Here is a 14,157-nt window from a genome sequence, read left to right on the forward strand (position 1 = left end):
TCAGAGCAGCTTGGACTTCTTCCTTCAGTACCATCGGGTTCCTGATCATATGCCACCTCTTGAAATGGTTGAATATCGACTAATTTTTTTGGTATAATGACTCTGTGTATTCCTTCCATCTTCTTTTGATGCTTCCTGTGTTGTTTAATATTTTCCCCATAGAATCCTTCACTATTGCAACTCGGGGCTTGAATTTTTTCCTCAGTTCTTTCAGCTTGAGAAAAGCTGAGCATGTTCTTCCCTTTTGGTTTTCTATCTCCAGCTTTTTGCATATATGATTATAATACTGTACTTTGTCTTCTCGAGCCGCCCTTCGAAATCTTCAGGTCTTTTACTTCATCATTTCTTCATTTTGCTTTAGCTGGTCTACGTTCGTGAGCAAGTTTCAGCGTCTCCTCTGACATCCATCTTGGTCTTTTCTTTCTTTCCTTTCTTTTCAATGACCTCTTGCTTTCTTCATGGATGATGTCCTTGATGTCATTACACAACTCGTCTGGTCTTCAGTCACTAGTGTTCAATGCATCAAATCTATTCTTCAGATGGTCTCTAAATTCAGGTGAGATATACTCAAGGTCATATTTTGGCTCTCGTGGACTTGCTCTGATTTGCTTCAGTTTCAGCTTGAACTTGCATAAGAGCAATTGATGGTCTGTTCCACAGTTGGCCCCTGGCCTTGTTCTGACTGATGACATTGAGCTTTTCCATCGTCTCTTTCCATAGGTGTAGTCAATTTGATTTCTGTGTGTTCCATCTGGCGAGGTCCATGAGAATAGTCGCCGTTGATGTTGGTGAAAGAAGTATTTGCAATGAAGAAGTCGTTGGTCTTGAAAATTCAATCATGCAATCTCCAGCATTGTTTGTATCACTAAAGCCGTATTTTCCAACTACTGATCCTTCTTCTTTACTTCCAACTTTCACATACCAATCACCAGTAATTATCAATGCATCTTGACTGCATATTCAATCAATTTCAGACTGCAGCAGCTGAAAAAAATCTATTTCTTCATCGTTGGCCTTAGTGGTTGGTGGGTAAATTTGAATAACAGCGTATTAACTGGTCTTCCTTGTAGGCGCATGGGTATTATTCTATCACTGACAGCGCTGTACTTCAGGATAGATCTTGAAATGTTCTTTTTGACAATGAATGCAACACCATTCCTCTTCAAGCTGTCATTCCCAGCATAGTAGACTACATGACGGTCCAATTCAAAATGGCCAATACCAGTCCATCTCAGCTCACTAATGCCTAGGTTTTCAATGTTTATGCGTTCCATTCTATTTTGGATGGTTTCCGTTTTTCCTAAATTCATACTTCATACATTCCAGGTTCTAATCATTAATGGATGTTTGCAGTTGTTCCTTCTCATTTTGAGTCGTGCCACAACAGCAAATGAAGGTCCCGAAAGCTTTACTCCATCCATGTAATCAAGGTTGACTCTACTTTGAGGAGGCAGCTGTTCCTCAGTCATCTTTTGAGTGCCATCCAACGTGGCGGGTCATCTTCCAGCACTGTATCAGACAATGTTCTGGGGCTATTCATAAGGTTTTCACTGGCTAATGCTTTCCAGAAGTAGACTGCTGGGTCCTTCTCCTTAGTCTTAGTCTGGAAGCTCAGTTGAAACTTGTCCTGCATGGGTGACCCTGCTGGTATTTGAATACTGGTGGCATAGCTTCCAGCATCACAGCAACACCAAGCCCCCACAGTACAACAAACTGACAGACACATGGGAGACAGGTAAAGCAGAATTTACCAAAATATACATTAGAAACAGAAAGCTTGTATGTATGTGTGAGAGACTGTGTATAGACACACATAGAAACATATTTATGAAACTGGCTGTAATTTTACTTTACGTACCTCTGTAGGTCAACTATTTCATTGTTAAGGGTATCTAGCTCCTTAATAGCAGAGAAATCTGCAACAGGACTTGATCCTATGATGTTCTAAAAACAAAAAGTTCACAGTTACACATTACTATGAAATTATGTAATATATGGCAAAGCATTAAAAAATGTTAAAGGCACTACACAAGTATGTTATTGCATATTTTACTATATTACTAGAGCTTTTAATTCATTTAAAAGAAAACCATACTATTGTATATATCCTTAATATATATATAGTTATATACAAAGACATTTTCCCTTAAATTTTCTAAAAGTTGTTCTGTAATATGCACCCGTGCCCCCACCTAAGATCCCAATGCCATTGTCACTTGATCCTAGCCTGTCCTGAACCTTGCAGTAAAACAGAAATCAGATTTATAAACTAGCTCCTCCACTAGAAAACAAATTTATTGGGGAAATGGATAGTGATTTATTTGTATTTGTATCATCTGAAATCAAGCAGGCATACAATTTTCTGTTGAATCTCAGAATTATAATGATAGTTGATTTTATTCAAGTCAACAAATACTTATACTAAATACTTTTAGTGCCTACTCTATTTAAAGTAAAACCAACTGCTGAGGCATGTTCCATAGTAAATAGTAATATGACCACATATGCAATGTCTTCTTATATGATGTCCTTTACATACAGCTTTCTTTCATAAATGAAGGTGCCAAAATTGAACCCTGAATAGTACTTGTAGTTAGAAAATCTCACTGGGTTTATTCTGGTTTCTGATATTTTACTAGCTGCATGATTTTCACCTTCATCTGTAAAATAGGGAAATAATCTCTGCCCACTTTACAAATAACATGAAATAATATCTGTGAAATCACTCTGCAAACTTTATGATATTTTATAAAGATAAGCTATTGTTATGATTGACCTCCTCAACAGAACATGCTCTTAAAAGATGAATGGCCTCCCAGTGAGTTGCTTCAAATTCAGCTTAATCTCCTTTGTGAACCACTGTTGATATACGTAGCTTATACAGCTGGCTAAAGTCAGGGCAGAAAGATAGCTGCTCTCTCAAACACTTGACCTAAAACCCAATGCTACAACTAGAATGACAAACAGCAGAATAATCACCATTTGGAAGTGTTAAAACTGATGCTCAAACATGTAAAACTTATATTGATGATCTTATTAGTAGAGCATAAAACTTAGTATTAATACTTATGTTGTTATGAACTTAATGTATACCGTCAACTTATACAACAGAAGAAACCTAAAAGCTCACAACATAACATCTCCTCACATTTGTACAATGGTTTACAATTTACTAAGCACTTTCGAATCCATTAGTAAATTCTCAAATCTAAACTGAAAAGTGGGTGATAGGTAGGGCAGATACTATTATTAACCCATTTTAAAGGTGAAGAAACAGATTAAATGAGTTGGTCAAGGCTGAACCCAGCTAACAGGTGGTTTGGCCATTACATTCAAGTGCTATTCCATATTATGTTTCTTGCACTTGCATTTCAAGATCATTTAGGTAAATGAAACCATTACCCTAAAAATCAACTTGATAAACATGTACATCAACAAAGTCTGGCAAATAATCCCTTTCATATTTCTTTATGCCACATGACATTATTAGGACTGTGCTGTTTTGTTTTACTTTCAATACTAAAACTCATGCGTGAGAATTCAATTAATGCAATTCTCAATTTTATATTAATTGCAGATCTGTATCAAATTTACCTCTTTTAATGTTTTGCTGTGTTCCACTGATAACACCTACCTTTATCAATGCTAAATTAAATTAGAAATTTTAAAGCAGACTTCTGAATGTGACAGATACTAATGCTATCTAGTCTTGCCCATGTGTTAGAACTCACTCGATGACAACTGGTTTTTTAAATTTTACCTAGGAGCTAAAATTTTACCTAGCCAGACAGTTAGGTGAAAGAAATGAAAAATTAGCACCTGGTCTCACTTTCATCACCAGGAGTAACTTATACCACTTAAATGCTACCGAGAAATTTGCTATCAGAGGTGTAAGAGTACCAAGAAGCTCATGACTTCCACACCTCTTCTGTCACTCTAACTAAAAAAATGTGACTCACATCTGACAGTCTTCTACTATTAAAAATATCAAGTATGAAGACAGAGTGACACAAATTAGCTTAATTTCAAACAAGTTAGAAGGTTAGACGCCAGATGATTCTAGAAGTAAGGTTAGTTTACTGTAGTTGGTACAACTTGTGTCATTCCACAATTGCTGACACAAAAACTAAACTCCCACACTACAGCAATAAAACGGCATGCAACCAAGAAGCATGGAAATGTCCCACTAAGCATATGAAGGGTAAATGAAGGGTACATAAGGAAAAATGTAGTATGTCCCCTTCTTTCAAAATATTTTCTCACATCCTGTTTTATGCATTACACACAAAATTCCATTTTGGTGACTTTAAGTGGATGAATGAGCCTAGGAAAGGCAAGCTAAAATGCACACAAGGACCAAATGACATATGACAAAAGCATGCTGTTCAGGTATTCTCTCTGCATCAACTTTGCTGCATAAAAAACCTCTCATTTCAAAATTTATCTTGTAAACCAAAAGCCATTAATGCTAAAAAAGGCATAAAGTAAAGCTCTAACCTTGAGAGAGAGTAGCGTTAAGAAACTGACAGTACAAGAAAGGCGAAAAGCAGAGTGCTGCAGAATGGAAAAAATAGTCCAAACTAGAAAAAACACAGAAAGGAAAGCGACATTCAAAAAAAAGATTAGTCAGGCTGCAAAAAATGCAGTACTTAAAAAAAAAAAAAATCAGATTATAAAGAGAATAGAGATTACCTGAAAGACAAAGTTAATGCAAATTTTAATACTTAAAGTTAAAATTTTTGGTTAATAGATAAGACAACAGTGATAAAATCCCATTTAATAAATAATACTGATACTTGACATAAATAGACAAAGGTGTCTATTTACTAGTGAATGGACTTCTGACACATCTACTAAATTAAAAACTTTGTATGGCAGATACAATTTAAAGTGTCTACTAATGTGAACAAACAATTTGCTTCAGAAATTTCTGTTGTTCTGTAATTTGTGTTGAGGGGGAACTCAGTGGGTTATAAAATGAAGAAGGCATAAGAAAAAAAACAAGCTACATAGGTGAAAGAAAGGGTGAAACAACACAGAATTCCATAAATGAGACACAGTTATAGCAGAGGGCATGAATACAAATTTTGTAACCTTTACCTTTCTGGGTAGTATCACTTTCAGCCTTCTCCACAACTTAAAGAACCTTACATAGCAAGGAATCTCAAAAAATTTCCATAATGCACCCCTCACCCCAAAATAGAAAAAACTCACAAACATAGTATATACTCAAATACTCATGTTATTAAAAACGAGGATAAAAGCTATTAAAAGTAACTCTCTACACTGGGTAGCTAGAGATTTCCACTTAGTTTACTTAGAAAAAATTCAATGTTAACTTCTTTAGATTTATTAAAATGGGATTTTTTTTTTTTTTTACCTATGTCACAAAATTAATGCAAAACCAAAACATTCTACTAATATTTTAAAGATAGCTCTCTTCATACCACACATTTAACAACTTTATACAACTCTGAAGCATCACCGCAATGATGGATTATTGTATAGGTCACTAGAGATTTAAAGACATGAGGTAATTATTTTTAAAGGCAAATAGCCACTACAGTATGCAAGTCCTTTCAAAACTCTATTAAAGGCCAAGATATTATCAATGTACTAGACTATCAACGGTTTCTAGATGCAGACAGAAAAATCAAGGCACAGCATGGCTAAAACAATATAGTTTGTACAATTCCCACTGCTGGCCAGAAATCAAAAGTAGCTAAAAACCTGCTTATAGCTGTTCCGATATGAAGTCCAGATCTATGCTCAGGAGTAGAGGGCCATCCATAGCAAAAACCACACAGATACATCCTTGACATAAGATTTTTCTTGGGAGCTTTTTGGATGTACAATTGTCAGCAAGCAATCGTCATCATCCTAGATTTTGTTTTCTAATTTTTATTGTTTTTAGTAAGAGTGAATCATTGAAAGAAACACAATAATTTAATTCGTATAGCTTTCATTTAATTCTTACACCCTACTCATAAAAATTAATTCAAAAATCCAGGAGGGGAAAAAAGAAAGCCACGTTTTTCCAATTTTAAGATTAGAAAACATGGTTGCCGTATGTGTAATGAATGGTGGGGCAAACAAGCTGCAGCCCAAGATGTCATACAAGGCATTCGAGCATACTTATGGGCACAAACTAAACCACAAGCAATATACTGATCTGCTTACAGCCAGATACATTTTCTCTGCCATTCCATCCAAATCAAGTCTGTCATCTGACATAGCACTTGTAGTTCCCTTCTGATAATGCACTCAGGTCTTAACTTTTACGTTGTCTTACCTTTTGTAAACTGGCCCTGTCTGACGGTGGGACCATCTCAGGAGAGAGAGTCTGAGGTGGATCCACACCCTTTATTAACTTTTGATTGATTAAGTGAAAAGCCAAGGCAAACTGATCCTTTGAAAGCTTCCCACAGTCCTTTGTGTCACATAATGCCCTGTAAAAATAAACAAAACGAACAGTATATAAATGCCACAAGTATTACTATAAAACTTCAGGAGAAAAGCAATTTGACTTTGTCTAGAGTTTAAAAAATGAGCAGTTGAATTAAAAAAGAAAGACACATCAACTTGCAGCTTGCCCAAAACTCACTCAAATGTCAGAAAAAATAAATTAACTAAAATGGTGAAAAAAAGAGATTGTGTACCCTGGTGATGAACAGGGGCCTCCAATTTGGGTTTACTTTGTGTTTCCTTACCAATTTCCAGAACCACTACACAGTAAGAGTTGTGGTGAGCCACAGAATCCTAACACTCCCTACTCCCAACATTTTCAACATTAAAAAATTTTAAAGATGAAACCCAAGTCTCAACAAATTTGGCTCACTGGTGGCACTAGAATGACTCTAAGACAAGCAAAAGTTTCCATGTCAGCTTGCTTCCTGCAACTCTTGGGAGTAGCAGGATATAAAGATCACCAAGTCAAAGCAGAAACAACAGCTAAAAACGGAGATCACATGTGAGAAGGCAGCAATTTGGAAAGCTTTACAAAATCACTTAAAGAGAAACAGCAAATGTTTTATTCTATTTGCTTTCTGTCTTCCTTTCTTAAGGTCAACTTTCTGAAATCTTGGTCTGATTCACTGAAAGCCAGTGTGGTCTGATGAAAACACTATGGACTATGGTATTAAATAAACTTTGAATTTCAGCTTTTCTATTTATTTCTTCTTGTGACTTTGACCAAAATTTTTAAGCTGAGTCTGTCTCCTCATATATAAAGTGGAGACGATAACACCCATCTTGCAAGGTTACCATGAGAATCAAAGGCAAGGTACATAAGAGTCTGGGCATAATGCCAAGCTTCTCACAGTTGCCACTCATTGAGCGTATTGTCTAGACCTGTATAAATGCTCGAAAGTGGCCGCTATCATTTGTTATACATAATCTTTATCAGTCTTGGGTTCTTGTTCCTTTTAAGACAGATCTACTGTCCTCTGTTGTTCTTTTCTAATTTTCTCTTTCCAAGCATGCAGTTCTACTTCTGATGTATGCTGCCCCTTGAAAACCTCAAGATAACCTCTGGAATAGTTAGGTAGATTGATAGCAGACAGAGTATAAAGCATTTTCACATACATTATATCATTTAATGTCGAATTTATTAAAGGTTTGTCTTTTTTAAAGACCAGATATGTTATTCGTATGTAAAGATGTGAAAGTATACATATAGCCTACAGAATTACAGAAGTACGCTTTGAAGGTACTATTTTATATTATGTTTAATTTCATATATTTGGATTCTCCTTTACAAACTTAAGTTTAATGAAATAATATAAAGAGATGCTGTATTTTAACATTCTAATAATAATTAACTCACGCTGTCACATTTATAAGACTTTGGATAACCCATTGTGAAGCTTTTATCCAATAATCCATTGTCCAGCTTTTGTCCATTACCCAATAGAAATCCTCAGATTTACATTTTCTCTATAAAGAATTCTGAAACAAAAACTGTCCTATTTATAAATGATTAAAAAAGGAGGCAAAAAACTAGAGTTAATACAAAACCATGTTATTTTTTAAAATTGATTTAAATAAAGTCTTACCAAATATGGGCTAGTAAGGCAGAGGGTAAACCTGTCTTGAGGAAGATTTCACGGACCTCCAATCCAGACACAAATCCATCCATATCTTTATCAGTTTTCAGAAAGATTTCATCATATTTAGCTTTTTCTGCAGGGGACACAACCCACTACAGGAGGAAAAAAAAATGCAATTTTTCTGCCAAAATGAAGCAAACTTCGAAGTGCCACTCTTTGAACCCATGACAGTATCTGTCACAAATTCTGAACAATTTTACTCCCCTTTCTACAGCAATAGTGTATCACTCTCATCACACCCCAATCAAAACACTGTTGTGAAAAGGAGATAAAAGAAGAAAAATATAGGTCAGTTGGGACTATACTGAGAGATGCTCTTTTTTTTTTTTAAGTAATGTGTAAATTTAAGCATAGTTAACTCTTGACTTATGAATGCCCACGTTAATATTCGTAACAGGGAGAGTCTGTATAAACAAAATATTCAGATAATCCTTAATCCTCAATTTATACAGTTTCAGCTTCCTAAATTTTTAATTATAGCCAAATTGGCCAATTTGCATATCCTGTCATTATTTTCTTTTACTCAACTTATTAAGGTTAGAAAAAAGGCCTTGGGCAACCCAAAATCAATAAATGACCCCAAAGAATCAAGAGTTAACTAGAGATTAAACAAGAACACCTATTAACTATGCCAGCGCAAGCATGCTGTGTTAGCATGGAGCCTCTGCCATTTCCAACTTTAATTCCAGGTAGATCAACGCAAAGCCAATGAAACAATCCATAAGATCTAAGGCTAAATGCAGGAGAAGGAATATCCATCTTCTCTGGAAGATCACATTATTCAGGTTCAACCAAAGGGAGTTTTAAATATTTGATCCCTTTGATTGTTCCTTCTATCTTTATCAAGTAATCAACTGTTAAATGCCATGCACTTTGTTAAAAAAAAAAATTCCTTTAACACTGATAAATCTATACCTGTCTGAATGGTGCTTTGGTAGGTAAAATGCCTACAGGTGGTAAGGAGTGGTAAGGTTCCTTGGCTGATGCTGAAGAGGGTATCAATCGCATTGAACCTGATATACTGACCGTTTTTCTCTTAGAAGGTGGCACCAAGGCTGGAGGCAAGGACATTGGCACAGGTTCCTTCTCCAGTGCACAGTACACCAAAAACATGGCCTTCAAAATAGATGAACTGGGGTCATATATACTAAAATCATTTAAGATGACATTCACTTATTGAAGTTACTATTGTTCAACAACAAAGCACCTGTAAGCTGTTCCTAAAAATCCTCCCTCAGGAAATTAAGCCAGGACAGAAAAAGACGAAAAGAGGAAGAAAGGAAGGAGGAAAGGAAAAGAAATCAAAGCTAAGTAACTTTTAGAAGATCATCCTCAGTAGCAAAAATTAGAGACACCTCCTTCAACTAAAGGTCTTACAACACCAAAAGCAAACAATCTGGGGAAAAAATTTGCAAAGAAAGAGCTAAGATTGCTAATCTCCCTAATGTATAAAGAGTTCTTAGAAATAAACAAGAAGAGCCAAAACCCAACAGAAAAATGGTCAAAGAATATGAACTATTTTACAGAAAAATACAAATGGCCCATCCTTTAACTTATGAAAATATACTCAATTTCACTTGATAAGAAAATTACAACTCAAAACTGTACTGAAATGCCATATCCCACCTAACCGGCAAAAATCCAAAAGTTTCATAATGCAGTTTGTTAGCTAGGCTGTGGGGTAAGAGGCACTTTCATACATTGTTAGTAGAGGCTCAAACTGGTACTACCCCTGTGAAGGGCAAATTGGTAACATCTATGAAATTGCAAATGTATTTCCCCTTTAACTCAAAAATCCTACATTTGGGAATCTACCCTGATTTATTTACCTGCAAATGAAATACTGTATGAAAACGGTTATTAACTGCATCATTGCATCAGTACCTAAGTGCCCATTAACAGAAGGCTGGTTATAAAAAATTACGGTACATCCATATAATAAAATATTTTGAAATAAAAATTCATGAGAAACATGCTGCATCTCAACTGTGGTGTACAATTATCAGAACTCAACAAATTATACATTTAAATTGGAGGCATTTCACTGCATATGAAGTATTCCTCAATAAAGCTGATGAGCAAAGAAAAAATCATGGAGCTCTCTGCGAAAAAATATACAATATACACTGTTAAAACATAAAAAAGGTATAATGTGGGACTGTGTATGTAATGTGTTATCTTCTGTGGTAAGGGGGGAATTACTATTCGTATTTGTTTATATTTGAATAAACAAATTCTAGGAGGCTACACCAGGCAAGAAAAATGGTTACGGTGCAGAAGTAAATAGAGCAGTTGTGGGCAGAGGTGGGACTGAGATTTTTTCCCACTGAGTACCTTCTTACATTGTATTCATTTTTTTAATCGTGCAAATATATTGCCTATTAAGATTTTTAAATTAATCAATACGTAAAGCACTTGCACAAACTGAGACAACCTACATATAGACTGGCCTAGGCTATATCCCCTACATTTTAAACAATTCAAGGCAGTTTCAAGACTTTCAGAGAATGAAGTTTCCACGATTATCTTCAAGCATATGAAATTACTGAAAGCAAGTTGGAACCTCCAGAAATATTTCAGCAGCAACCAGGAAGAAGCTTGAAAATTTCTTAATTTTTTCTTCCATTGAAAATTAAAACTCTTCAAGAAGTCTGCTTTTAATTCTAAGTTTTGTGAGACTTTTAAATAAACACTTACTGAGCACCTAGTGTATACAACAACTATTCCATGATTTTAGTGATTACTAGTATCAGTTCACAAATGAAGAAACTGAAGCTCAGAGACAGTAACTAACTGGCCCAATCCGATATTTTTAAGAAGTGATAGAGAAGGATCCAAATCAAGACCTTCTGACTACAAAGCTCTTGATTTTTTCAGTTTGGCCAGCTTTATTAGCAGCGTACAAGTAGTTTTACAATGGCCTGCTATCTCTACAAGCAATAAAACTAACCTTTAACCAATTGGTACCTAAATTTTAGCAGGGATCCGAATTACATGAAAGGCTTGATAAAGCACAGGTTGCTGGGTTCTACTCCCAAAATTCCGGATTCAGCAAATCTGGGGTGGGACACGAGAATTTGTATTTCTAACAAGTTCCCAGCTGATGCTGTTTATCCTGGGACCATGCTTAACCACTTGACCTAAACCAAGAATTTGCCTCCCATTCACTAGTGAACTTAGAAGAATTCCATTTCAGTTTTAGAAACACACAAACTTTCTATCTCTAAAAGCTTGACATTCCAGAAAGAAAACAATCCAGCTAGCACATACTTTGAGCCAAATTCACAATATATTCGGTTGGCACTGAGCTAAGAGAAGTGACTAGTATGCCCATTAAAAAGGTCAGCACTCCTCTTGCTGCAGATGGGGCTCATTTCCTGGAAAAGTGGACACTAGAAGCAAAAATGCAATGTTAGCCATCTGCTGCCAATAGAAAACACTTTCTTTTTCGCGTGTTAAAAAAAAATATTAGTTTCATGTTGCCTTGACAGTAGTTTCCCCCAACAAAACTGAAGCCAAAAAATTTTCCACCAAATAAAACAGAAAAAGTCAACAGTATATTTTTAATACTGTAGTGTGTAATTTTGTTTTATTACATTGTAATTTATCCCAATCAAAGTCTACTCCTGAAAGAAATATAGCGACTAAATCGGATGATTCTATTTTCACCTAAAAAAAAAAAAAGAAATCTGGCTGGTAGCTAGTTTTTGAACTGAAATGTACTTAGCAAAAGCATTTACACAGATGGAGACAGACATTTAACTAAGAAGCATTTAGAGTATCTTTTTGATGATTTCAAAGTAAAGGCCATCAAAAATAAACCTTAAGCTTACTAGGGGATAGGAGGGAGAGACAGGTTTTAATTTTACTCTTACGTTAACAGGAAACCCTGGTGGTATAGTGGTTAAGTGCTACGGCTACTAACCAAAGGGTCGGCAGTTTGAATCTGCCAGGCGCTCCTTGGAGACTCTATGGGGCAGTTCTACTCTGTCCTATAGGGCTGCTATGAGTCGGAATCGACTTGACAGCACTGGGTTGGTTTTGGTTGGTTTTGGTTAGGTTAATGGAAACCCTGGCGAAGTAGCGGATAAGAATTTGGCTGCTAACCAAAAGGCTGGCAGTTCGAATCCACCAGACGCTCCTTGGAAATCCTGTGGGCCAGTTCTACTCTGTCCTATAGGCTCACTATGAGTCGGAATCAACTCATTGGCAACAGGTACAGGTTACATCAATTACCAGCAGAAGCTTATTTTGTATGATTCCCCCTCCCCTCCCCACCATTCTCTATGCTTTTAAGCTGTTCCCACATTTTAGTGGGCATCAGAATCACCTGAACAGCTTACTAAAACAGAGTGCTGGACCCCAACCCAGAGTTTCTGATTCAACAGGTCTGGGACAAGTCTAAATAATTTGCATTTCTAAGAAGTTCCCAGGTAATGCTGATGCTCCTGATGGGAGGTTTGAGAATTAATTGTTCAAAAAATTTCCTTAGGAGATTTACTTTCTCCTTAGTCTTAGCTGAATTGCCCATGATAACTTCTTAAAATAGTAATCTCGAATGAACACATCAAGCTTCTATGTTTATCAGGTAATACAAGTTTCCTTCATCAATTTAGTTGAATGAAACATTTACTAAGAAATTTCTCGCCACCATATACTGTGTTAGGCACTAGAAGTACAAAAGGGAAAAGATCTGTTCATTTTTATAACCCAACATAGGCAGCAGTCACATTAAAATTTCAATACTTGATACATGCTAATATAGACAAATACAGGCCCACTGTAAATCTCCAAGCGACAATAACTCTTCACACAATGAGGACAAAACAAATGCTCCTGACAAAAATTTAGACCATTTTCAGTCTTAGAAAGTCCCTGGTGGTACAAAAGGTCAACATGCTCAGCTGCTAACTAACTGAAAGGTTCGTGGCTCAAGCCTACCTACAGGTGCCTCAGAAGAAAAAAGCCTGGTGATCTACTTGAAAAAATCAGCCACTGAATACCCTATGGAGCAGAGTTCTACTGTGACACACACGGGGTCACCAAGAGTTCAATCTACTTGACTGGTACTGGTCAGTCTCAGAACTTACCTGACAGAAAAATTTAAGGCTTAGGCAGACTATAAAAACCAACAGATAGATACAAAGACAAAAGTAAAGTAAAAAGGGCATCATTTTACACTTCCAAGAAAAGAGGAGGAAAAGGGAAAAACTTTACAGTGAGAAACCTGGCAAATACTACCTTAACTAAGTGATGAAGGTTAACATTGTCCACCCCTGATATGATATGATGAAAAGGGTGTTTCACCTCTGTGGCAGTCTTTCCAAAAACATGTAACCCTAGCCTAATGCTGAAAAAAATATCAGACAAACCCAGACTGGAGGACATTTTACAGGATATCTGGTCAGTATTCCTCAAGAATGTGAAGGCCATGAAAAATAAGGCAAGACTGAGAAATTGTCACAGGCCAGTGAAGACAGAACAACTAAATGCAATGTGGTACCCTAGGTTGGATCCTGGGATGAAAAGAGGACATTAATGGAAAATCTGGTGAAACCCAAATAAAGTCTAGAATTTGGTTAGTGGTAATGTACCAATGCTGGTTTCTTAGTGTTCACAAATACACCATGGTAATCTAAGACGTTAACGGTGGGGAAAACTGGGTGAGGAGTACACGGCAACTCTGTACCATCTCTGCAACTTTTCTGTGTATCTAAAATCACTTCAAAATTTAAAGTTTATTTTTTAAAAAAGAATGGGGCGTGAGTCTAGAAGGCCAGGTTTAACTCTGGTTCTGCCATTAACTGCTCTGCCTAGACATAATTTATAGGATTTTGTCCAACTCTAAAAATCTGTAAGAAAGCATGAGCATAAGTTCATTTACCAAATACTTGATTACTAGATTGTTGGGTCTTTCCTTTAAGTTTAAAAACAGTAGCTTTGGCCCCAATAAAACAAACAACTATTTCACAGTACAGGATTACACACTTGTGGAATTCACTCCAGTTAAAATAATAAACTTTAACATGATTACTAGTTGCGTCCCTTG

General features: G+C 36.1%; 1 protein-coding gene across 5 annotated transcripts in view; it reads right to left on the reverse strand.

The window, feature by feature from the left end:
- The window catches only part of EPS15 (epidermal growth factor receptor pathway substrate 15), a 177,024-nt gene that overhangs the window by 104,627 nt on the left and 58,240 nt on the right, over positions 1-14,157 (reverse strand). For 4 of the 5 annotated variants that reach the window (XM_049875161.1, XM_049875163.1, XM_049875162.1 and 1 more), the window contains 4 exons: positions 9,024-9,224; positions 8,055-8,200; positions 6,293-6,449; positions 1,859-1,944 (listed from right to left, as the gene is read on the reverse strand). In XM_049875161.1, the coding sequence (XP_049731118.1) occupies positions 1,859-1,944; positions 6,293-6,449; positions 8,055-8,200; positions 9,024-9,224 (590 nt within the window). The remainder of the gene's footprint in view (positions 1-1,858; positions 1,945-6,292; positions 6,450-8,054; positions 8,201-9,023; positions 9,225-14,157) is intronic. The other variant, XM_049875165.1, reaches the window with a different exon arrangement.

This window comes from Elephas maximus, chromosome 3, assembly GCF_024166365.1.
Source record: "Elephas maximus indicus isolate mEleMax1 chromosome 3, mEleMax1 primary haplotype, whole genome shotgun sequence".
NCBI classification, from domain to species: domain Eukaryota; kingdom Metazoa; phylum Chordata; class Mammalia; order Proboscidea; family Elephantidae; genus Elephas; species Elephas maximus.